Source organism: Pteropus medius, unplaced genomic scaffold (assembly GCF_902729225.1).
Source record: "Pteropus medius unplaced genomic scaffold, Ma_sr-lr_union100, whole genome shotgun sequence".
Classification (NCBI taxonomy): Eukaryota; Metazoa; Chordata; class Mammalia; order Chiroptera; family Pteropodidae; genus Pteropus; species Pteropus medius.
In genome coordinates this window covers 4,951,875-4,978,174 of record NW_024340692.1, presented here as the reverse complement: position 1 = coordinate 4,978,174, position 26,300 = coordinate 4,951,875, and the positions used below count along the sequence as shown (strand labels likewise).

At 37.2% G+C, this 26,300-nt stretch overlaps 2 protein-coding genes across 12 annotated transcripts in view; both read right to left on the bottom strand.

Moving 5' to 3' along the window:
* The window catches only part of ZDHHC21 (zDHHC palmitoyltransferase 21), a 63,551-nt gene extending 56,812 nt beyond the window's left edge, over positions 1-6,739 (bottom strand). For 3 of the 11 annotated variants that reach the window (XM_039875890.1, XM_039876041.1, XM_039876115.1), the window contains exons 1-2: positions 6,584-6,737; positions 1,089-1,220 (exon numbers count right to left, since the gene is read on the bottom strand). The gene's annotated coding sequence lies outside the window, so the exon portion shown is untranslated. Of the gene's footprint in view, positions 1-1,088; positions 1,221-2,320; positions 2,375-6,583 lie in introns of all 11 variants that reach the window. The other 8 variants (XM_039875964.1, XM_039875759.1, XM_039875812.1 and 5 more) reach the window with 4 other exon arrangements.
* Positions 6,740-19,786: 13,047 nt separating this feature from the next.
* On the bottom strand, positions 19,787-23,510 carry CER1 (cerberus 1, DAN family BMP antagonist). The gene is made up of 2 exons (XM_039875600.1): positions 22,615-23,510; positions 19,787-20,856 (listed from the first exon to the last, which is right to left on the bottom strand). The coding sequence occupies exons 1-2, from the start codon at positions 23,119-23,121 to the stop codon at positions 20,539-20,541; spliced, it is 825 nt and encodes a 274-aa protein (XP_039731534.1). The 5' UTR covers positions 23,122-23,510; the 3' UTR covers positions 19,787-20,538.
* Positions 23,511-26,300: the final 2,790 nt, after the last annotated feature.

Sequence of the window (26,300 nt, the reverse complement as noted above, 5' to 3'; positions counted from 1 at the left end):
CAGATAGCCTAGGAAAGAGCATAGGGAACTTTCTGCAGTGTCTGATAGTGATCTCTATCTCGATATGAGTTTGAGATACAGAGGTTATGAATTGCCAAAGCTCAGTAAATATACTCTTAAGATTGGTGCATTTCATGGTATGTAAATTTACCTTTTTAAAAACCCTGTAAACCAACACTGAACTCTAGTTAATGATATGTATGCTGAAGTATTGGGAAGAAAGGGGAGGAAATGTATCGATGTCTGCAATTTACTTTGAAATGGATCCAAAAAAATTAAAATGGATTGACAGATGAACAGAGGGATGGATGAGTATGTGATAAAGTTCAGTAAAATATTAGTTGTTAATGTAGGTAATAGGTAGTCGGATGTTATACTAAATAATTCTTTTACTCTCCCGTTAAAATTTTTCATAATTAAATGTTGGAGGAGAAAGTAAGTTATAGAAATATTTGTATAATGTAATTTTTTGATAGAAAAAATATATGCATAAGTAATTTCTATATATGTATAGGAAAAAAGTGTGAAAGAACACATCTATTAAACTGTTCACAGTAGTTATCACTGAGCAGAGGAAAGAAAGAGCAATGAGAAGGAAGGCTTTCACATTTTATGTATGTATTTATGTGTTCTTCTAAGTTTATTAATAAACACATGTAGTTCTAAATTCTTTTCACCCAACAGAAATATAAAGATAGCCTATGGGTTCTGATTAGACACTACAACCCTACAAACAAAGTGTTTAATTGAAGCCTCTCTTATCAATACATATTATTCTTAAATTATATGCTTTTAAAGTTAATATTTTTTAAAATGCAGTGTAGGAGCATCAGCTGTAAAGCCATATAAGATTCATAATCCAGAAAGATGTTTCTAAAACTTTATTACTTATAGATTATTTTTCTCTATGGAAAAAGCCTTATCTAAGAAAATGTTTAGTTAAAATTTAATAAAAAAAAACTTTTAAATAAACATAATTTTATTTTGCAAATGAACAACTGTTAAACACATCTAAACATAAGACTTTAAAGATATCATGCCACATAATTCAGAAACATATTCCCATGTAAAATTAAATGCAGACTTACCACTTGCAAATTCACTGTGATATGTTGTAATTTTTCTGGTGCTTGCATTTAGAGGTTTTGTCTTGATTCATTCTTTTTTATTACATTCCAACAAATGGATCTCTCTCTTCAATAACAGTTCTCCATGAGAATCTATTAATGGTTTAATAAATAATTATCTTCCACAAAGGAAAATTGTAAGTAACTAAATATCCTGTGAAAATGTCATTTACAAAGTTTTAAATATTCAGAAATAAGATGATTCAACTCCACCTGATTCTGTGCTTTCATATCTCACCCCATCCCCCCAAATCTGCATTTGATTACCGTTATACATAAAAGTTCTCTCCTTTGAAACCACTCAGTTTCCATAAAAACAAATTAGCATTATGTGTCCAGCATTTGGACTTCATCAAACTTGCTGACCACAAATCACAAATGATAATCAATTCTGAGATCACTGATGTGACAAAATGCAATGTAATGTCTATCATGATGTGAGGCTAGAACTATGCAGTCACAATTGATAAATATAAAGAATTTAACATAGAAACAATTTTTAGTTTTAAAGTTTTAAAGAAAAAAGTTACCCTCCTGTAATAAAATCATTGAGAAGCAACCATAAAAGTTAGCTTCTACAGTTCAAGCTTAAACAATATTGTAAAGAGTCCTAGATAACATACCAATTCAGTATTTCATTAATTTAATCGACATCTATTGACTGTATGCTACACCTTGGCACTGGGTATAAATATAAAAGGGAGGAGCCCTAACCTCAGTGAAGACAGATCAATATCATGTAAGATGAAGTAAGATAGAAGGCAAGGGGGCAAGAAAGCATCTCATACAGGAAGGTTATTGTTTCATGGAACTTTCCTTATGTGAATATTTATGTGTATACTAGGTTGCAATACGAATGTATTTATTACGGTAAGTTGCCATCAGGAAAAAAATATCCAAAGAGTGAAATTTTTGAATTAGTTATATGAAGACTGGCAGGTAGCTCTTCTGAATGAGGGAGCAAATAAGCAAAGGTATAAAAGCAGGCAGAAGAGCCAATTAAACTGAAATGACTAGAATCATTGCATATGAAAGAATGGTAAAAAACATATCTAACCGTTTGACCTCAATCAACTCTTAAGAAATATATTTTGTAATGTTACCAGTACACACAGGAATATATGAGATACATAAGTATGTATTTCATATGTATGAAATATATAACCAAAAAAGTTTAATAAAATGATATTTACCCTTCCAATATGTGATGTACTCTGATATTTCATGACCCACAAGCAGAGCATGATCTAAGAGTGAAACACACTGTTAAACTATGTCAATGAGCTTGGACTTCACCCTGAACACAGAGGGAAACCACCAAAAGATTTTAGGCAGAAGAATGCCATGATGAAATTTGCATTTTGGAAAGAAGAACAACACTTGGAAGCTCCAAGACTGACTACATGAAATAAGCTAGGCTTACTAGTTACCTAGATGAGAAATGAGAGCACATGGTAAGTACCCAAAAGTGGTAACTTAAAAGGGGTGTGGGGGAGAGCAGGGGATGAGGAAGAAACACTTAAAACAGGAGGCACACTGGAAAAAGGCAATTAAGAACTTAATGAGTAAAAGTGACAGGAGTTGGTGAACAGTTGGAAGCAAATGGTTCACGTGCTAGAATGGTTCCCAAGCTTTTGACTTAGGGACTGGGAGAAGGATAGTACCATTCTCCAAGACAGGAAATAAAGGATAAGTTATGAATTTATTAAGCATACTGCTTACCATAGCACTGAGAAACTATGATATACTGAGGATGTGAAAAATACATCAAGATCATTATCATTTCATTTCTATTCCATATATGTGTGTGTGTATAAAAATATATATATAAATTATTTCCACACACATATAAAATTATTTTTATATTTTTATACACACACATATAAAATTTTTATATTTTTATACACACATATAAAATAATATATATAAAAAAATAATTTTCTCCCAGGGTCAATTTTCTATGGTCTATGACTGTTAGATTGTGAAATGTAATTTGTTTCTACTCTAACTTTCTAAGCTAATTTATCGTGGTTTCCTTAGCTGCACCTTTGTTTCTTAGAGACAAAATATGGAATGAGAAAGTAAAGGAGCTGGTACAACAAAATGTTCTGAAGCATGGGCAAGATCAATAATGCTGCTAAGACTATGACTCTAGGGTGGCTTCCTAATGTTTCAGCGTAACAGTTTCTGTCAGTAATATTATTAGGTAACAGCACAGGTCAATCATCTATGAGTCAAACCCCAGTCACTCACTGGCTTAAAATCAAAGAAAAATCCTACTTTACATTTATAGTTATTTGAGCTACACTGCAGCCATAGCATCCAAAACAAGATGAGCACTTCATCTAGTTCAACAATATCACTACCACCATTGAATCAAATCTCATCTATGTGGTATAGAAGCAATACTAGGCTTAAAAATCCAAAAAATTTTGGGGATAACAAAGAATATCTCAAATTTTCTTAACTATAAGCTTCAGTTTCCTTTCAAGCTTCATATTAGCTATCTGTAAAATGGTGATCATAATATTAGTTCAGTTGCTGTCATGCTTAAATGAGAAATTGCCTGGCACCTCCAAAAATGATAACTTTAAAGAGAAGTGGGAGAGAGGAGAGGAAGGGAAATTTAAGAAGAAGTTTTACTTCTAGTCTTACAAACTACAGAATGAAAAATGATCTGGGTCCCCATGATTAAAGTGGTGATACAATTTAACCTTACCCCAGCTACCAACTTTCTCTAATACTGAAGTCTGAGAACTACTTGTCAGAGATGAGAAACCTCAGATAGGACAGCTTTTCAACTAGTATCATACTACAAGTATGTAGGGAGGTTGTATTTCCACATGTTGGCATAAGATCTTTTTAAGCAGTAAACCAAAAACAGAAATGCGATCTAAAATAGAGAGACTGAACTAAAGCCTGTAAATTAAATCTTTTTCAAGTAAAAGCAGAAGGACTGATGAATTATGGAATGAAGCATGGAAGAAAATCAGAACCTAATTTCATAAGTCAATGAAGAACGCATAATTAAAGTAGGGAATTCTGATTCAACCACTGAGTTCTCCAGAAAGACTTTGTGAAAATGTGAGCAGTGCTACTTCATGTCCATGAAGATGTGATTTTTAAACTAGGCTAACTCAATTTACCAATGATTGTTAGCCAAAAGATCACTATCCTGACAATAAGAAAGACTGGTGTTTTTCCTTTCTTGTCTTTCACCTATATTTTTTTACCAACTCAAAACAGTTCAAACATTTTCAACTTTAATAAGAGGTATCAATGCACTGATTATTCTACTAGAGGCTAAACTGCCACTTGTATTTAGTACATTTGAAAAGTGGAATCTGAATCCTACTATTTTACTAAAGTAATATAAAAAGTCTTCATTCCTTCATAGAAAGTAAAACTGAGCTTAGGGAACAACTTTCTGGTAATAAAAATAGCTTTTCCTCTGCATTCCCTGTTATTCCTGGTAGTACTGATACCACCACTATGTAGCCTTCTGTGCTGAAAAAGATTTGATTGGCTCACACTTAATTATAACTCCAAAAAAAAAACCTCCATGAACACATTACTAGACTTCCCAATTCATTTCTTCACTAATACATGGCATTATTTTATCCATGCCCTTTTCTACAAGTTCTGAATCAGTCCCTACGAATTAAAAAAAAAATGAGGCCATGGGGAAATAAGTAAAACTTTTATGATTCACTGATTAGTTCTTGTTTTAGAACCTACCTGTTAAGCTGATGATTATGTGTATGCATTTTAAAATGCTTAAATTTATCTTATTACACACCCCTGAGACAAGCAATGCAACACAGTCATCATTTTATCTAACATATGCTCTATTTCATTTATTCCAAATACAGTTTCTAAAGTATGTTAAGTTTAACAGAAATACCAACAGTTCGAAGGGACCTAATATAATTTTATTGCTTTACATCCCAAATGAGGAATTCTAGAATAGTACTATGCCAAACACTATTCCAAAAGCATGGAATTGTACATTTTTTACTTATATTTTGCTATAATTTTACTGGTACTTCTTCAAGTAAATGTTTTAAATGTATTCTAAAAATGTTAAAGGGTCTTAAATTATTTACAAACATAGCGTATGCCAGGTAAGCATGGAAAAGTGCATAAACCTTACAGAATTTAGTCTGACTCCCTAATTGTATAGATGAAAAAAAGGCATTGGTCACTGACCTACTCATGATCCCACAGCTAGACGGTGACAGCAACGGTACTAAAATCTAGTTTCTCTTTCCACAACACCAAATCTCATTTGGTTCTTTTGACTGATTTCTCACCTCATCTATTCTTCAAAACTCTTTTAGCTATTAAGACACAAAGCACAATCTAATGCAAATAAAACACCTATCTGATTTCATCTTTAAAATAAATAAAATCTAAAGATTTAGAAAGGTTTAAACAAGTTACTACGCCAATGCATTTTTGTCCAGGGAAGGCACATACTACACTATGGTTATTATTACTGTTATTATTATTATTACCACCATGAGGTAGGTAGTTAATTTTTTAAAGTACACATATTAGCATACTAGGCTGAGGATCCATTTGACACATCTTTTTAACTTGCCCTTAACTATCCTCAGTCCTCTTTATTTCAGACTGTATGTAACTTTACACTATGATTTATGAACCACCCACAATGACCTTGATTTTGTTTCCCCTCTGTACTTTTATGGGCTGCTATATTGCAGTATTTTTCAAGTAATAACCGGTCAGGTTCTCTCAGCCCTAGAGATACAGACATCTTCCACTGACTCACAAGGAATCATAAAACGTGACCCAAATACAGCTTGAGAAAGACCACAACTTTAAATGGACTCTCCAGTTAAAATTCTATTACAGTAAATGGTAACAAGTGCAAACTGCTGCCCATCCATAAGCCATTTTCTCAAAATCACTCTTGGATCTGAAGGAGGAAGGCAGAAGGTCAATAAAGAAGTAAACTATTTCTCCTCCTGCTCATTTTCTGCAGCCCCATACCAGCGATCTGGAAATGAATGAAAGGCTGGGGTAGCATAAATCCGAAATCGCTGCGCAAGACTCCAAGGGGTATAGAGAGGGAAACAGTAGTTCACAGACGAGAAACTCGGGGCACAGATTAATAAATTAAAAAAACAAAAACAAAAACACGAAAATCTACCAAAATCATTTCGACTAGAGCAGGAACCCACCCACCACCAGTTAACGGGAGGGGCCGCTGGCGGGAGGCTGCAGCTTTGGCTGAAGATGCTCTTGGCTAGGCCAGGCCAGGGACCAGCCGGGCACCGAGAAGAGCGGGGGGATCCCAAGCGGGAGGAGGGCAGGAGCGGAGAGGGGCCAGGGCGCGGGGCGGGAGCGCTGCAGGTGAGGGCAGCGGGCGCGGGGGGCGGCGGGCGGGGACGCGGGGCGGCCGGGTGGCCCCGGCGCCCGCACACACTCACCGGCACTGGCTGGCTCTCCTCTCGCCGCCGTTGGTCTCGCGGCCGCCAGCGGCTCTTCCCCCTCCTCCTCCTCCGCCTCCTCCAGTGCCGCCGTCGCCCAGGCCGGGCCGCGCTCCTTTTCCGCTTCCGGGAGTCCGAGTGGCTGGGCCGGCGGGGTATGTATTCGCCTGCCCGCAATGTGCAGTAGTTGGCAGCCGCTGTCGCCGGCTCCGTTTCGCGCCGGGGAGCCACAATGGGAACCGCCGAAGGCCAAAATACCGGAAACCGCGGCGCGGGCGGGAGGAGACGTGCGGCGGACTCAGGCCGCGTGCCTACCGGACCGCCATCAATGGGACACTCGTGCCTGACGCACCTGGGTGCCTTGGCCTTGCGAGCTCTGCTCAAGCCCGCTGTCCTTGTCTCTGTCCCCACATTCATCTTTCCCCTCTCCGACGGTCCAGGTGAGGGGCCTTCCTTTAAGGATCGCATTATCCTCTTTTCTCAAGGGGAGATGGTCATCCGGCCTCTCTCTCCAAAAGGCGTTCTGGATGTCTCCTGGTGCCTTCCGTAAAAGTGCAGCCCGCAGCATCAGCATCCTCTGGGAACTTGTTAGAAATGCACAGTCTCGGGCCTGCTGAATCAGCATTTTAACAAGAGCTTCAGGTGATTCCAACGTGTGCACCTTAAAGATTGAAAAGCACCTCTAGTGCATGGTCTTGCCCACTTTAGACCCTCTATGAGAGAAAGCCAAAGTCGTCCCAGCCATCCAAGATTTTTCCTATTTCTGTCAGCAACCTAAATTCATACCCAAACAAGTTTTACTTAGTATTTCAGGAGACGTAAAAAAGTTGCAGGCTTTCCCATCCTGCAACCCTTGGGTAACTAAGTTGACTCAACGTTGCAAATAATCCATCTTCCACTCTAACTTATCAAACAACCAGAGATAAACTAAAAACTCCCCTCTTGCCCTCTCCTCAGCTGAATAGTACTTTGGAAAGGTTAAAATGTTTGCAATAATCTGGAGGTGAATCTTTATGCCTGCATGTCACAGGAGGAGATAATGTGTGGGTGGAAGAAATATTACCTGCTGTATAAAATCTGAACTCCTTATAAGATGTCATTGAAAGCCATCCACAAACTGGTCCCTGCTTACAACTCCAGTCTTATCTCTAACTACTAACTTGGTTCATAAATCCATCTGGAATGGCATCCATCTTACACTCTCATGAACTTAATTCTATCCATCTTACACTCTCATGAACTTAATTCTAAAACTTGGGAGTCAGCTCAAATCCTGCCAGCCTAGAGTTCTTTCTCATAAACATTGTAGTGTATTTTGGGCCCTAATGTTACCTTGTATTGCTAGGTATTTTTAAATGTGTTATGTTTTAGTTTCTGACTTGATTACAAACACCTTGGGACCTTAGAGACTTAGTTTTATCAAAGCATGGTCCGCACACCAGCAGCATCAACATCACATGGGAACTTGTGAGAAGTTTCATATTCTCCAACTCCACCCGAGATCTACTGTATTAGAAACTTTAGGGGTGAAATTCAGCAACCTGTGTTTTAACAAGCCTTCCAAGTGATTCTAATGCACACTTGAGTTTTAGAATTACTGACCTAGAATATTTTCTCTTACCCCCAAAGGAACTCAATGGTAGGGATTAATTTGGCTCTACATAAGTTTTATTGCCTTTCAGACTAAGAAATGTGCTTCTCTATTCATGTGTAGCTAGCTAGTTGGAAGGCTATAACAACTGCTTCTGGAAGAAGTATCTGATTTTCATAATGCATTATATGTAGAAGGATTTTTGCAACTTGGTTTGTTTGAAAAGAAATAAATAATCAGATGACAAGTCTCTTTAGGGGAAGAAGAAATGTGGATTTTTACCTCTTATATTTGGGAGAATGTTGCTCTCTTAGAATGCCCTTGTGACAGAATAACTTGTGGCAAATGATCTCAACGAGCACCTAAATGAGAATTAGTGAATGGGCACATAATGTACATGACAATTGTAAGTATATATATATATATATTTCATGCCTCTTTTTCGTGAGTTAATTTGTCTCTTTTCAGCCAAACCAATACCACAGAGAATTTTCTTTAAAAGCCATGGAAAAGGAGAAGGAGCAGGAGAAACATTCTCAAAATCAGGAGCCCTTTTAGCATGAGCAGTTAAGAAGTATAATCAAGGGTCTCTCTATCCCTTACACTGAAAGTCAAATTATCTAGTCCCTATCACTCATGGTAGACATAACTATGTTGTCTTGTAATCTATATACCTAGATACCTGTGTCTTAATGAGAGAGTAAGAGATATGGCATCATGTAATATTTTAGGGAGCTTTCCTATTTCCTATTTCCTATTTTCTTATTTTTTCCCTCCAAAATTCTAGTCTATTTCATGGTGCCTGTGACTGATGGACATATGATTATTAATCGAACTAATATTTATCTGGGAATTGAAAAAATAGACAAGGACAAGTAGCATTGCTGCCACTGCCAACTTAGCTTCTCAACAAAGGCACAGTCAGGTCATTTATGTGGATAAGCTCAGCCAACTATTGTGCTTCTGTGCTGTGACTGGGAAGGACTGGATTTTCCTGCAATTTCCAAAAGTCAGTGCAAATGCAGTCCAGAGTTTAATCAGTACTGGCTAATAGCCCTTGGCAGCTTTGGGTGAATGGCATTCTCCACCTGCCCAGCTGGGTACCATGCCCTAAGCACCCACTTTTGATGCACATTCATGATTTCTTGGTTGCTTATAGTCATCTCCCCCATCTGTTGAGTGGCAGAGTGCCCATTCCACAACAGTCTAATATTCTAATGGTTGTTCTTAACCTCTTTTGGGTTACACATAGCTTTTAGCACCTGATGAAAGTTGTGGACCCTCTTCTTAACAAAGCACAAGCATACACAATTACATAAACATGTACAAATATATTTACACATAAAGTTTCACAAGCTGCTCCACCTTCCCACACCTCAGAGGTGATCAGAGGACCACAATGAAGTCATGAACATCAGGTTAAGAACTTGCCTTAGGACACAGAGAGTAGGTAAAATAAACTTTTTAAAAAACATATCAAGGATAATTCTAAAAAAACTACTGTGTGCTTAGGAGACAGAACAAAAGTAATGCCAGACAGTTTGTTACAAGCAAAATGCAATGAGAGTGCTGACAAAGTAGCTAGTCGTGTCAGCAAGGTGATTTAGGAGTGGCTTCATGGAAAAAGTTCTTGCATCAGGTAAGTGAAGATAGAATTTTGATTGGGACAAAGTATCCTTCCAGGATGAAGGAAAGTGTAAGCAAAGGAGGCATGAAAGTACAACAGTTTAACAGAGTACAACAAAATGATAGAACAGTCAGATCGTGATGAACTTCAAATAAAATGCTTTTTCCAATGAGGAGCCATTAAGCTTTTGGACTGGGGTGATCTAATCTGGAAAGACCATTAGTGAGGGCAGGGGCATCATCGAGAGTCATAGTGGTGAGCATTTGAAAAAGTTATTAATATCCTAAATTGGAACCTGTTAGTGAAGCCACGTGGTTTTGCATTAACTTTTTAGAGTTGCCTGATGTTTGCTAGAGAGATTTCTATTAAGTTAAATCGAGATGAACCTGAGATTCATACAGTTGGTTAAGTGCTAGTGAAGAACTGTATCCCACTGAATCATCAGATGAGTTTATAGTTTAGGACTCTGAAGAGTTAAAATGTGTTTGGAATGGAAAGAATGACATGGAAAGAGAAAAAGAAGCCCTGCCACTAATCTTGGGAAGAAGTGATGTTTGGGGCAGGTTACCCTGATCACTCATCCTTTGGAGAAATGTGGGTCAAGGTAGAAGACAGAAGGAACAAGTACTTTTAAAAACTACTTTTGTGTGTAGTATTTTTAGAAGATGGCTTAATTTAAGAAGTGGGATTAACAGAGTTCCAAGAAAGAAGTAAAATGGGTCTAGAAAAATGATAAAACATTCTGGTTCAATGTAAAGAACATATTAAAACTAGGGCAATTTTGATGATGCCAACCTCTTTGCATGAAGGAGATTGAGTGAGATTTTCATTGAGAGATTCTATTATAATGAAAATAGCAAAGAGAAATGGGGAAAACCAGAGTTCGTCACCAAGACAAGATCATAAAAAGAGAAAAGGAAGACAAGTTAAAATTGGGACCTTAAACAAAGTGTGAGGCAGGAGCACTGGTAGAACCAAGGGTGCAAATTGAAGGGTTATCTTGGGTAGAAAAAAGAAACAGTTGATTCTCAAAGTCAGAAGCAAAAGAAGAGCCAGAGAGTGACCAAGCGGAAGATTTTGAAGAGGAGAGGAGGAAAGCTGAGATTTAAAGTTCAATGGTTTCTATCTCTGTGTAGACATAAGAACAGGCAGTGCTAAACTCTCAGAAGGGGAAAGGAGAGAGGGAATTGCTCAGCACCAGGAAAGGAGATGAAGAGGTTGAAGGAGACAGCCCACATGGCTCATGTTGAGATAATATTGACTAGGAGAATAAAATAATCTGGATCTTTCAAGGAAAATGCAGGTGCCAGAGGTAATAAAATAGTACTTTGTGCCAGAGGTAATAAAATAGTACTTTGTGCTGTAACTTAGGACTCTAAAACACTTTGGAGAATTAACTTTCGTTATTTTCCAAATGTACAAACTCAGCAGATTTGCTTTGGGTTCATTGTATCTACATTAAGTAAATGAAAACATTTAGGCCATCTAACATTTTACCTTTTGACACCCCACAGTGCCACAGCAGGAAGCTTTAGACTTAGCTGGTGAAAATGTGGTTGACATGGGTTACAACAGTAAGTAGAGATGTTTGAGAGAATTCCATAGGCAACGTGAGCTCAGTGTCATGGTAGAGAATAGCACAAGGCAAGCAAACACATAATTAAAGAATTCAGTGGAAGCAATGGTGAAAGACTGACCAACCTCTTAAAGTGTGCTGACCACGTCTTGGGTTTAATAAATACTTGTGCTGCTTTGGATAGCAGCCAGACTCATAGATACACATACACACACACACACACACACACACACACAATAATAAATACACACACACACACACACAGAGAGAGAGAGAGAGAGAGAGAGAGAGAGAGGGAGAAACATCATTTCTGCTGATATTTTTGTCCTTTGCTCTCTTAGTCAAGGAGTAACTTTCACCGAAACTGCATTAGAAACACAAAAAGTCACTCCCAAGCTCATACTTGTTCTTGCAAGCAACCTCCTTATTCACTGGACCTTTTCCTATTCCATTTTTGTTGAGTGGGAAGAACCTGGAGAAAGGACCTTTCCGAACCATGTAGGCAATGAAATGGAGTCAACCTTAGGTTTAAAAAATCCTGCCCCCAGGAATCATCCCCGGGCCTGGATTTCTGAAAAACAGCATTCTCAGAGACTCTTTTCTGAAGCAATCTGATCACAGTTGTGCTGTCATGCATTAAATACCATGGGAATCACCAACTGTCATTGTGAAGTCTTTTATAGGCACACTATAAATATTAAAAGAGCATGTTAAAAGTATACCATGTGCACCAGCAGCTGATGCTATTTTATGGAAACAGTATTAGAGAGTGTGCAGAAATGTCACACTACAACTCCCATGATCTCTATTTTTTACAGCTCCCCGAAGCTGTAAGAAATGACTCTAGGCCACAATTTTAACTATTTAATGACGGCAGGGAATCATTCAACTGATCACTTCCACTGAAGCGAATCTTATCTTTAAACCAGGTATGTAGTTAGTGCTTTAGATGCCTTTTTGTACACTCACCAATCAACTTTCTACTGTAAAAATGAGGGCAGGAGGATTTTCTTTGAAGTTTCCCAGGGCAGGAAAGAACATTTCAGCTTTCCTATAGTTAAAACTAGTGTGCTGGGAGTGCATCCTAGGAGCTGTATGACCTGTCTGGCTTCTCTTAGACTGTGTCAAACGGAATATACATTCTGGCAAGATTTGTCTGCCTCGATTTGTGAAATTTATCCAAGCTAACTCTAGACTTATTTGGGTTGTTCCATCAGTCCTGCTTAATCTCCAAAGGTCTCCTCTGTTAGCCCACCATAATGTCTGAAACTTCTACTCTCAAACTTGAGAAAAAGACTTAGATCCAGAAGGTATTCATTAAAATGCAAATGACTAGATAACATTTTGGAAATACTGTTAATTTTCTTAAGCGTAACGATGATCTCATTATCCTTATTATGTAGGAGACTATCCTCATTCTTAGGCGATGCATGCTGGAGTATTAAGGGGGAAGCATCATGACATCTGTAATTTACTTTCAAATGGTGCAACAATATAAAATAATGTAGCAAATACAAATACATACATTCATGCAAACAGAAATAAAGAAAATATAGAAAAATGTCAACAATTGTTGAATTAAAGTGGCAGCTGTAGAAGTATTATTGGTGCTATTTTTTTTCAACTTTTTTTTTTTGTATTTTTGAAAATCTTCATAATGAAAAAGTAGAAAAATGAAGATACCTGAGCTTATCTCAAACCCAGTAAATCAGATATCCTGGATGTGGAACCAAAAAAGTATTGCTATGAGCACCCAAAATAAGTTTTAGGAACACTAATATTTGAGAGTTATTGAATTATAGTGTTAAATGTTAATGGAGAAATAAGTGTAATAGGTATATAATTTAAAAAGCAACTTATCTGGGAAGAAAAATCAACTCAATTAAACACCTCTATTTCCTCTGGGCAAAAAAAAAAAGAAAAGAAAAGAAAACCACCTTTGCAATTTCTTTAACTGGGCAAGAGTAATGTTACTCATGAATTGCACAAAAATGAAATTTGAAGAACTTAGAAGAGACTTTTGGTGAAGAACAACAGGAAGATTAAGAAGAGCTGAGAGCACAGCATGACCTTCTCCTTCTAGATGAAATCTTAGCAAGTGTTCAGAATTCCTGTGACCAGAATTCTTCAGTGACTCCCACCTCCTCACTGTCTGGCCTGGTGGCAAAATCACCTGTGGAGTTTTAAAAGTATATTGATTATTGCCTGCTGTCCTCTACCCCTAACTCCACCCATTGGAACAGAATTTCTATATTTTAAAAGGTCATAGGTAATTTTAGGTTAAGAAGCAGTCACCTGTAGAATGAAACCCGAACTTTTCAGCCAGACAAATTATGTCTCCACATTGGCAAAATTTGTCACAGCCATCTCGATACCCCAATAGGAAATGCCCGAAGCACAATGCCTAAAGCTTAATAAGTTCTAAATAGATGTTAATTGGATGAATACATTGATGGACCCGATAGATCAGTAGACAGGAATTAGAAGCTCTGGGCAATTATCGATAATTTGATTATCCTGAAATGAAGGTGAGAGAGGGAAGGGAGCTCGGGGTTAAGATCATAGGTAGAAAGAAAGAAAAGTAGATACCAAAGAAAATTCCACCTGCTTTCAATTTTCTTTTAGAGCTCTGCCTGGACTCATAATTTCCTTAGCAGACAAGCAGGGAAATGGGGGCATAGTCTCTCTTTGTAATGTCTGCACATTTGGGAGCTCCTTCAATTATAGGTTCTCATTGTGTTCTTGGGGCCCTGAAGTACTCTAGTTTGTTGTTGTTGTTGTTTGTTTGTTTGTTTGTTTCGTGTTCAAAGACACTAGGAGATTCCCTGGATCCCAGGTTCTGTAGGGGGCAATCTTTTAGTGTCTTAGTTGAGCTGGTATAAGATCATCAAATCTATCTATCCATTTATATTTTCACCTATTTCTTGCCTGAGGTTTAGGCTGGATATAGGGGTTTTTTGTTTGTTTGTTTTTGTTTTGGGTTTTGGTTTTTGTTTTTTTGTTTGTTTTTAGTAATAGAAGTATGACTTAGAAAAAAGTACTTACTGGAAATTCTTGTTCTTTGGGTATTGGACAGAAATAGGTGTGTTTCCTTTAGCTGGTAGACAAGAGGAAGTTGTGATAATTTCTTTGAAAAATATTAACCAAGTCCCCACCCACAGGTGGGTCACTGGTGATTGTTTCTCTTGGAGGAAAGGAGAGAGAACAAAACAGAATAAGAAATGAGCAGGCCATGAAATGAAAATCTGAGCTCTCTCCTGGAAGTGTGGGTGGATAAGTGGGGCCTGGCTTTGGAGAACTAGTATGACAGGAAAGTCCGTTTCTTTGCTTAGGGTGTTATTACTCACCCGTTTCACCACTGCCAGATCCTGAATGTGAACATTAGATTAAACAAGGTAAAGAGGATCTACTGATGTCTATTTTAAATTCATCCTTTGTCCCTAAAATGGAAACCTGATTTTCCTGAGTCCCAGTCAGAAAAGGTTTGAGCACATGATTTCCAAGGTCTCTTCCAACAATTCTGGCCTCCAGGCTTTCTCTTCATTCTAATATATCATACCCACGATTAGGATTTTTGACTCATGGAAATCTTTTAGAAGAACGTGAAAATTCTGGACCTTCTCCCCTGAAGTATGCCCATACTCATGCCACTTACTCACATTTCAAGGAGTTCGTAAGCCCCTCTGAAGCAACTGTTATAAGCCCATACTAGCCTACTCTGCTCGAAAACCTTCAAAAATTCTTGATTGCCTGCCAAATACATTCTTAAAAGCTGTTAGTTAGCTGCTATTCAAAATTCCCTACACTATGTACACTACCTATCCTTCCTAGAGCAGCTCCAAAAATTCATTCATTTAGCTTGCATGTACTGAGCATTGATCCCTGATAAAACATTAAAATTATACATTTTATGTATATGTCCATGTTAATGTATATATGCAAATATACAAATAATACAATATATAAAATATGCAAACATACAAATAATATAATACAATATATAAAATATATTTTATGTATTTAATAATATTAAAATAATATACTATATTAAACATAAAACATTAAATTAAAAGGAACGGGATAAAAAAATGTTTAATATGCAGGACTTGCTATTAAAGGAGTTTACAGTCTAGAAAGAAATATAAAATAGGTAAATAAATAATGATAACATAAGTTAAAAAGTGGCAACGGTTGTGGCACACATTATGCTTGCCTACTCAATAGCTATTTCTCTCTTTATTCCTTGCTGTCAAGGCAAAGAGTTTGTTCCATTATTTATCCTCAGTGTAATTGATTTTATTCAGCTCTTTATAAGGATGTAAGTGGGAGAGAATTCATTTTTTTCCACTTCGGAAATTGATGTGCGTAAGGTAAAACATGATGTCTGGAACTGTAGCAGCCATGTTCTGACTGAGAGGAGTTTAAGCTGGTGGAGGACACACTGAAAGTGACTGAACAGAAAGATGAAAAAAAACCCAAGTCTTTGATGGAATAGTAGAACTTCTGACTTGACCAACTAAGGAACTAGCTGCTTCCCAGACTTCTTTTTAGTGAAAAGAATATTTTCACTAAAATAATAATATTAAAGAATAATAAATTCCCCTACAACTTAATGTATTCCAAGTTGTGTTTTCTGGTACTTGAGCTGAAAGCATCCTTATTGATATAAGTGACATATGACAGGAACGGATAATGGTTTATGGGAGTCAGAGAAGGAATAGACTAGTGAAGGCATCAGGTGTTTAACCCTGATTGTGTGTGTGTGTGTGTGTGTGTGTGTGTGTATGCATGCATATGTATGTATGCATATGTGTGTATAAATATATATTTCTTTTATATATTCTTATTTTTAAAATCTTGAGGCAGTGCAGCATAGTAGGAAAGATCTGGGACTTTGGAGTCATTCAGCTTCTGCTACTCTCCAGAAGTGGTACTATGGGAAGGTTATTTAATTTATATGAGCTTCAGCATCTTCATCAGTAAATTAATACAGTACTCCCTACCTCATAGGATTTCATGGGGGTTAGATGAAATGATGTAGATAAAGTTCTTGAAACAATGCCTAACATATGATATACCTTCAACATAATGCTTATGATATTGTTTCTTTTATGCAGACAAAAAATATTTCTTGAGTACCTACTATGTGCTGGACATTTCCTAGGCATTGATTACAATGTTGAAAGAACTGCAGTATGACCCCTGCTCTCATGGAGTTTATGATTTGACTAATAATGATACAAATAAAGGTATAATTATAAACTGAGATGAGAGCTACAAAATGAAGGTATAAAGCACCATGAAATCATATAAGAAGTGAACCTGACCTTGTCTGGGAGAAAAAGAAGGCTTCACTGGAAAAGCAGTGTTTGAGTTTGGGCTTGGGGTTATGATAGGGGGAATCATAATTGTAGCATTATAGAGGCAAATACTTTTAGTTACTTGTTCTTGGATGGTAAACTTCTTAAGTCTGGGAATTACATTCAGATAATCATGTATTCTTTTATTTATATTCTTTATACCCAGCACAGTGACCAGAATCACTACAATCATAAATATTTGTGGACTTAAAGAATGAAGTTCTCTGACTCACACTCCTTGTCAAAAAGATGGTTATAAAATGTTAATTTCTAAAAGATGAGAAATATAAAGTACTTGAACATATAGTAAGGGCTCAATAATTATTGGCTTTTATTAGTACTATCATTATTGATTTATAATTTGCATATATTATCTCTGCTACCAAATTGTAAGCTCCAGCATGATGGAAAATGTCTTATTTACCTTTGACTATCCCAGAGTTCTCAGCACAGTGTCTTGTGTAGAACAAAGTCTCTGTAAAAATTCAGAAGATACAAGACATTCCTATTAGGATTAAATTGACAGGTAAAGAGACTATATACATTAAAAAATAAATTATCAAAGCTAAGTTAATCACTCTCTGTAGGGAATACTTAATGCCAAGTTTCTAGAATAGAGATAAAATATATATATTTTTTAAAAAAAACCTCTAAAACTGTTGTAAAAACAAGCCAGAATCTTGTGTGGAGAAAAAAATAACTGTAGAACAATTCATATAGAATAACATGCATGTAATTAAAAACTCATACCATCTGATATTTTTCTTTTTTGGCTGATTGATCAATGAATTGATTGATTTTCAAATTGCTTATCTCCCCCCACTAGGAGCGAAAGCTTGTCTAACTTGTTTCCTTGCTATAGTCACAGTACCTAGAGCTGTATCTTGCACATAGCTAGTGAACAAATAAATACCTTTCGAATAAAGGAACATATACACAAAAATAATACTATAGATGTGTATGCACCTTTGTAAAAATATAAAAGGATATTGGAATTATGAACAGGTATCTTCGGGTTGGGGGTGTTGAGGAGTCAGGGAGGGGCTTGGGGATGCGACACAACACGGTGGTTAGAGGAGACTTTACTTATATGTGAAATGGTTCATTTTTAAAAAACAAAAATAAACAAGAAGCACAAGGTGAGAAAATATTAAATATTCTAGTGGTGATAATTTGTTGTGTTATTTGTGCTTTTCTCTCTTGAATTTCTCAAAACAAAATTTAAAAAAAGTAAATCTGAATGGAGAGGAGTGAATTAACTCCTTATAGTTTTACAGGATCTAAAATAAAGCTTTCTGATGTGCTGTTACTTATGCTTGGTCATCACAATAATTTTGAAGTAATTATTATCAGCCTTATTTTAATCAGGAGAAAAATGAGATCAAGATTCATGAGGCTTACTCTGACCACCTCCTAAGTCAGGGAAATGCTTGGCTAGGAACCTGACCTAAGAGTGATTTCTCTTCCAAGAGATAACTTCAGTGTCCTTCAAATATGAGAGCTAGACAAGAGGTAAAAAGAATTAGCTTTAAAGTCTATAGTCAAAAGACCTAAAAGTGTTCAACCTAAATTGATGAGCTAAATGAGCAAATATTTTAATACAAATAGAAAACATGCTCCACATGGCCTTAGGCAAGTTACTTAAACATTTTAAGTCTTATTTTCCTTACCTATAAAGTAGGGTATTTACCCACCTCTTAAGATTTTTGTGAGGAATGTATAATTTACATGTTTATGTATTACATAAATGGTATAATTCATGTGAAAGAGCCAGCACAGTATCTAGCACTCAATAGATATTCAATATTTGTGTGTTCCCACTTGGTTTCTTACGTTTCCATGTATTATGCTGAACCGTTGGAAATTGCCTCTTTTGTAAGTAAAAATGGTTGAATATGGGCAATTCGTGAGGCTTATGCTATTACTCTTAATGTAAGTTCTGATACCACTATCAGCTACTTCATCTTGAATTCACCTGTGAGGAAGGGCAGACCAGCCTTTGAATAAAGCTGATGATTGAGGCTTGGGCTGGAGTATTTGCAAGAATAGATAAAAGGGATTTTATCTATTTGCAAGTGTGTGAGGAAGGGAAGGATAGTTGGATTGGCAGAGATAGGTTTACATAATCAGGGTTAGGCAATTGCAAACTAGACAGCTGCTCAATAGCTTTTGGCACCAAAATATATTGACCAGCTGGGATATCATTAATGCTTAACAGTTGTATCCTTATGACCATATCTTGGCCAATTAGGTTGTCTTTGACCACCAAAGAGTATAATACACATTGATGTAAATGCCACATGCGTATCTGTGTAGCACATATTTTATTACATTGATGTGTTGTAAAATATACACTAAATATAAATGCATTTGCTTCTTCAGAACACCAGGTTAGACAGTGTGATTAAAGAGTGATAGAATTAAAATATACATTCATTTCTTTTTTTTTTAGAAAATAATCATTATTCTGGGAAATACTTTTTATGTATATACTGAAAATTAAAATAAAAATAATTTTTAAGACTAATTTTTAAAGAATGATTATAGAAAAAGAAACATGGCTCGGGAAAGCCAGTTCTGCACAACACATGCATATAAATAAATACAGAAGGAGAAATGTAATTACAGAAGACAGTGATTGAAGGACCTTAACAGAAAGCTGTTTGAAGTGTCAGAAAAAACACTTGGGCCGTTGTCATTAGCCTCTGAATCCATTTCACAAATGCATCTAGTTAGGTAATCTCTAGATAGTACCTTTAAATTATGGGACAGACAAAACAAATAAGGACAAAATATAAGACAATTGAATGCCATGACAGTTCCCAGATTGCATCATACACTAAAATTTAATACATTAAGATAGTCAGAATATTTTCAGAACTTGCAATTGTGACATTTGTAGAATAAAATTTGTAATACAGAGTTTTTATACAATAGCAAAAAAAAAGTCATTCAGACACAGAACCTTACTACCTAACCCAAAATATATATGGATAAAGGATTTCACCTATAAAATGTTTCAATTTTAAATCATTTGCAGTTCGTTTAATTTGACATCTACTGGAGTTCCTTGGTTTCTTTCATTGATGTCTCTGGATTGACCTTTAAACCTGGTACTGGTCATGTATTTTTCCTTCTCCATAATATAGGTACTTGTTTGGCTACCATTGATTGTTCCTTTTCTCTACGTAAAGCACTAAAAGTAACATCGATCTTCCTCCTTCAAAGCCAGAAAGCTGACATTAAGAACTTTATATGGGGAGTATCAAAAATAAGGAAGCAACCAAACAAGTTACTCCTTACATGGAACTACTTAATCATCTGATAGAAGTCAAATAAAACTGCCTCAGATGCGATGACAGCTATAAGTATGAGGAGGCCTTTCCACAAATTTTATGTATGTATACATTTGCTGGTGCTTTGACAAATTATTAAAGAAGCTGGTTTTTGTGGTCAAGTTTCTCTTCCTTCTTCAGGTGCAGGGCTTTTACAAAAACTCAATGACCATAGATTATGGAATATCAGTAGTGGAAAGGACTTCAGTAATCATTTAGTTCAAGTTCCGTTTATAGATGAACATCTTGAGGCAGAGAAAGCTTCTACTACTGTTAACACTCTACAGCTGATCAATAGAGCCAAAACTAGATACCAAATCAGTACCAATTTCTTTACATTTTTCTATCGTACTGCTTTTTAAATCACCTTTCCCTTAAAATATGTACCCACTGAAAACTTCTACTGAATAATCAGCAACTTTGCTATTGTGGTTTTGCTTTTCCAAAGCAATAGTGGGATAGCTTTTTAAGTTGAGAATCCTGGGGTGAAAGGATCCTGGGCAGGAAATTCTGCCTGGGAGCCTGCCTGTAGGAGGTGTCCATGCTCGTGGTGCTCTGTCTTCACCTTGCACTGGCACTCCTCTACCAGCATCACCACCTTGACCACAGGGCCAAGGCCAGTGCAATTCAGTGACAAGTGCATCGTGGTGAACTTGGCAGGCGAGCAGTGGGAGCAGAAGGTATGGGGGTGCTGTGCAGCTCCAGGAAAACGAATAGACCCACATTTCCCAAAGCAAAGATTGTTCTGTACAACTATTTCCTCACAGTCTTCATGGGTGATACTCTAAAAGGCAAACACATCTCCATTAAATTATTTTGCATAATCTCACTAACATATATGATGCAGAAGCTATCAACTGTAAGTCTGAGAATAATTTAAAGTTTCAAAAACCTTCCAATTTTGGATATTTTGCAATACAAGTGATGGTATCTATAAGGGCAAAAACCACCTCAACTAAATATTTCTTTTATTGAGTAAATTAATAAATTAGCCTTTAAGAAATCTCTACATTAATGTGAAAATATTTTACACTAATTTTTAAATGCCAACTTTAAGAAATTTTGTCTAATTGGGTGTTGCCAGTTGAAAACATTCTAATGCCTGACTTCTTATGTAAGTAACGTGCCTTACCTTTTGATTCCTCACAGTGCATGTGCATAATAGATTTTCAACATAAGTTTGTTCAATTGCTCATAAAATAAAATCGGAACATCATGAGTTTAATTCCATCCTATTCTGCAGGGCGTATAGCACATTCAAATCTATGAAGTTGCATGGAGCAAAGTTGCAACACATAAGCCTGCAAGTCATCATGCATGACATCATCTTTGCCTCTCCCATAGCCCCATGCCCCTAGCTTTATATGCCCTTCAAAATATGTTAGTTAAGCACCTTAATTTTTATTTAATTAGCAATAGAATGTAAAATAATAGTTTCAAAGGAAATTTGATTTCATGATTCTTAGGAGCAATTTTCTAATTTCATGTGGCCAACAAAGCGGTCATTATTATTTGATAGTTGACTTGTCATTGTTACACATCCTTGCCCTTTCAGGCAGAATGCTTAACTGCCATGCACAGTCAATTACCTTATAATACTGCCTGCTTAATTGGGTAGCATTACTGGACTGTAAAATTTTAGTCTACCCTACATTGCTTTTGGTTCGCTATCTTTATGTTTAAGGACCCGATGCAATTTTTCAATTTTAATTTAACATTTGGAACATGAGGCTTGCCAGGACTGACTGGAGGAAGAAGATAGTAGAATACCCCTTCATCTTAATAGTGCGGAATCAATCACGATAACTGCAAATCAACCAACACAACATGAATTAGGAGATAGGTATTACTAAGGGGAGATGTAATTTCACATCAAGAGTATTTTTTAAAAGCTTACGAGAAAATAAGTTAAAGCATTTTTGCTATGGTAATACTAGGAATGATGTGGCAACTTTGCCTGGCAACCTTAACATATTTCATAGACCTATGAAGTAATTACATGTGAAATATAGGGATTAAGACCAACATACATGTGTATGAGATTGTTTGAGGAGGAGTCCAGTGTATCCCACCTATCTGCAGATAAAGTTGACCTGATCACACACATCCTTATAGAGTACAGAGTACAGAATACTCTAGAGAGAATTCTGGTGATGGCTCTAAATCCCCAGTCTCCTAACTGAAGGTACAGTCTTATTTATATCTCTGGATAGACCAACGCTCTTATAAAAATAAATAAATAAAACCACATTAAACAAAGCTGTGTGCCATTAATATGAATGATTACTAATATTGGCAGTACAGCCATACCGTTCTCGCAGCATTTCCTGAATACCAAGAAACAATGAATGATAAGTTTAGAAAGAAATTTAGGGAGTATAATCATACTTTGTCAAATCCTATGATGAACACCCAAGGACCAAGTCTGGGAGTTAGGCAAGACACGGGATGCTGACAGCCTCTTCCCCTTCTCTCCATCTGTCCCAGCTGTCCACCCCCTTCCTGCCAACCCTTGCCCCCTCTTTCCCCCAGGAACAGATACCTGGCTGAAAGGCACTGTCCTACAGGTCTCCTGATGCACTTCATGGCTTTTTATGGGCAAGATGACTCCCTGAGAAGCCGGACTCATTCTGAACATAAAGTGGTGCCAGAATTTCTTGGCTTCTTCCTGGAGAGGAGACTTCTTCATTTGCATCCGATCCTTTGACTGAGTGAGAGCCTGGGTCCCAAGTGGAAAGTGCTCATTGACAGGGTCTTGGGTTGGGTGCAGTTCTCTCTCAGATTTCTTCCAGAATCTGCTAAACCTGAACAGCATCTTCTCTCTCTGTCTGTGGCCTTGCCCTGCAGCACTGGCACCTATCAGGTGTGGCACCGCAACAAACAGATCTGGCTTCTCCTCAGCCTCCTCGTGGTTGCCCATGGGAAGCTCCCTGCGATTCCTTTCTAGGAGCACCAGAGAAACGGAATTCTGACTCTGGCGGCCATCCAGGGGCCAGGCAGCCCTCCCCAGAGGCAGAAGCACCAGCAGCCAGAGTAAGAGGAGATGCATGCTATCAGGGTCCCAAGCGTCTTTTAGATTCACAGATGGAGAGGCTTAAAGAAGAGACTCACTGCCTGCAGGGCTGTGAACAGGACATCCCATATATAGATACCTGCCTTGTAGGATGGGAAGGCAGGTGGTCAGTAGCCAGGCAGTGTAAACACATTTGTTTGCTTGAATTATGTAGTGCTAATGGTGTCCTGCCTTCATTTTGGTTTTGTGTATTTTAGGAGGCCCCAGTGAAAGCCTGGGACCCAGGGGTTCATTAGCTGACACTTTATCGGCTGAGATTTAAAGAGCAGTATTAGTGAAAACAACACATTCTTTGCCTGGATTTCCCATCACTGTTATTAGAGAAGGACCAGAGTCAGCTAACATATGCAGTGCCTCTGCTTTGTGCTGGGATAAAACAGACAAAACATGTTTCTATGAGAGAAGTATATCAGATAAAAAAGGCATACAGTTACTTAAAAACAGGCCTTGGGCTCTACACACACACACACACACACACACACACACACACACACGAGTAGCCAAAAGTGTATGTATCAAAATTGTAAGGACGAGAAAGGAAGAAATAGAAGGATGTTAGCTTTGTTGAGCAGAGGACTCTCCCTTTTACCTAGATGTGGTTGGGGTTGCTGGTTTTATATGGTAAGGGAGTAAAAGGAAACACAATTCCCAAGTTATTCTCTTCATCCTAAGAATCAAATACTCAGTGCTAAATTTCACAACTGGTCAGTCATCAGATAAACTCTTTCAATTGTTCACACATTTACTAATGAGATACTAATAGACTGACAGCTCATCACTCCTCACTGACGATGGGGAAATGTTACTCCCAAGCTGTCCTGTTGATTTTTTTCTGTCTCTAAACAAAGAGCCAGACTTGAGAACGTGGATTCTAAGAACCAAGTTTGATAGCTGTGAGCATGAAGCTGACTGGTCAATTCTTTATCTTATAGAATCGACATCATCTCCCTTATTCTACAATAACTGATGGCCAGGATAAATAAAGACGGAGACAAACGTGAGTCTTCAGGGATCAAAGGAAAATTTGTTAGGTGACTATCATTCAAAAATGTTGTAAATCAGACCAGGTATGAGAAAGAAACATATCCACAAAACTGAAACCCAGAATTGAGTCCAACCTACCCTCCGCACCATTTGAACAGTATTTCCATTGATAATTGACCCATTACTTGCTTACATTTCTCCCTTTTCAGTTTAATCACCGTATTCTTTGTTTCCTGTAACACACATAATCTGGAACGTGCTCCCCCAGTTTTCAGTACTGGTTTTCTTTTTTAAGAAGTAACCCACTGGAATCTATTTTCCAGACACGTGTTTTTTTAATAGTCATACCTGACTTCTGTGAGATAAAGCCTCGCGTAAACCCTTTATCTACAATAATGAACTATTTTTAAATGGACCATATTTTTTCCAGAATTCTATCAGAAGAGCTATGTTTTCTTTATACCAAATACCATAGAACCTTTGCTAGTATTTAGGTACAGTTGATCCATCCTAAATGAGCATTAGTATTTGCCACTTCTTTTAAAGTGTTTTTTTTTAATTGCCATCGATTTGAATTTCTTAATTCCCCTCACCTAGTCAATGCGATAGACTCCAGAGCTGGCCACTCTGTGACCTGATGATAAATATGCTATAGAAGCCAGCTATGATATGTTCCCTGATTCCTTTTAAACTTTACTTTTCAATGCCTGAAGTTTCATTGCCATCAATTACAGTATCTAGCATTTCCCCAAACTGAAGACTTCCCCAGAGATTCCACTTGAGGTCTCAGGTTGCTCAGCTCTGAACGTAGGATACAATTAAAATAATGTCCATTGCATTAAAATTTGTAGAAGATTTGTAGAAGATGTAGGCATCATGTTGGATACTAAAAAACGATAAAAAAATTATAAAAACTTGGTTCCTGCCCTTGAGCAGTTTGTACAGTCTAGTGGCATCACACATTTGGTAACTTTATTAGCTGTACGGATGTCACTTATCCATTTTTAACCCTTCTTTAGTCCTAAACTCTCCTTCTTCCCATCCTAATTTTGGTGTTTAATAATGTCATTTAAAAAATACTCATGAAGAATTTATTTCTGTTCTGCCATTCCTCTTGAGAAAATGTACAAATATCCTGAAGGGTAAATCTAGTAAAGTAAAACCTCTATGATGAGAGCTATGGTACATAAGTCTGTCTTCAACCCTCATCTTTCCAGCTAAGGGCAGATAACATGTCACCTTTCACTACTGTGTCCTTTCATCAATTCTAAAGCTGAGTATGTGACACATTACAGCTTATTCTTAAGAACATAAACACACATTTTGTAGTTTTTAGCAAAAATATGCTGCCTCCTTGGGTCTTCAGTGACACAGACATCTAGTCACCTCCCAATTTGGATGAAACCAAATGGAGGTAGGTCTGGAGGGGGCCTCCAGACACAGCAGGAAGCTGTTGAGTGGAGAGCACACCACAAATTGTTGGTGTACTTAGTAGCAAACACCACAGTGAAAGGCAGGCCTGAGCTTACATGTGTCCAAGCTTGTTAAGGTGACTTCCTGAGACAACCTCAGGCCCGTGTGAGGACCAAAAGGGCCAATGTCATAATTCATTCATTCCAATTTACAACTCATGCACTGCATGATCCGAATGCTCTAATTTCAACTTGAAGGCACTTTGGGGTGTCTTCAGGACTGGACTGAGCTACCAGTGTGCCTGTGAGAAGAAACAGTAACAGTTACAGTTTCTGTTCCTCTTATAGACTCTCAGAACAAAGCTAAAAAGTGCTGTAGTGCTCTCTAAGGAAAAAGAGAGAAGCTAAATTCTCCTATGAAGACCCCAGACCTAAATCAACAAAAGACGAGAGGCAGTTTGGGGTAGAAGGTGGGCTTCAAGGAAAACTGATGATTATTTGTTGCCAAAGATAAAATTTGAGATTTCTAGCAAATTTATAATTTTGGAAAACTGAAAGACAGGAAAACGGATATGGGTTGATGGATTTGGGAAGAAATTTGCCATTGCCTTATATCTACCTAACTTTTCAAAATATAGAATAGCAATAGTGTCATGGGCATTTATTTAAAAAGAACCCAAAAGAAGGCAGGATCTCTTCTTTTCCAAAAGACAAAAAAGAGGGCACATTAGACTAAGTGGTTTCCCCTTAAATCTTTTG

What these genes read in the sequence shown, in the direction of transcription:
- CER1 (XM_039875600.1), bottom strand. Translation starts at nt 23,121, where the DNA reads ATGCATCTCCTCTTACTCTGGCTGCTGGTGCTTCTGCCTCTGGGGAGG. An exon ending in GGACAGTGCCTTTCAGCCAG is followed by an intron (nt 20,857 to 22,614) that starts GTATCTGTTCCT and finishes TTTGCCTTTTAG; the next exon opens with AGTATCACCCATGAAGACTG.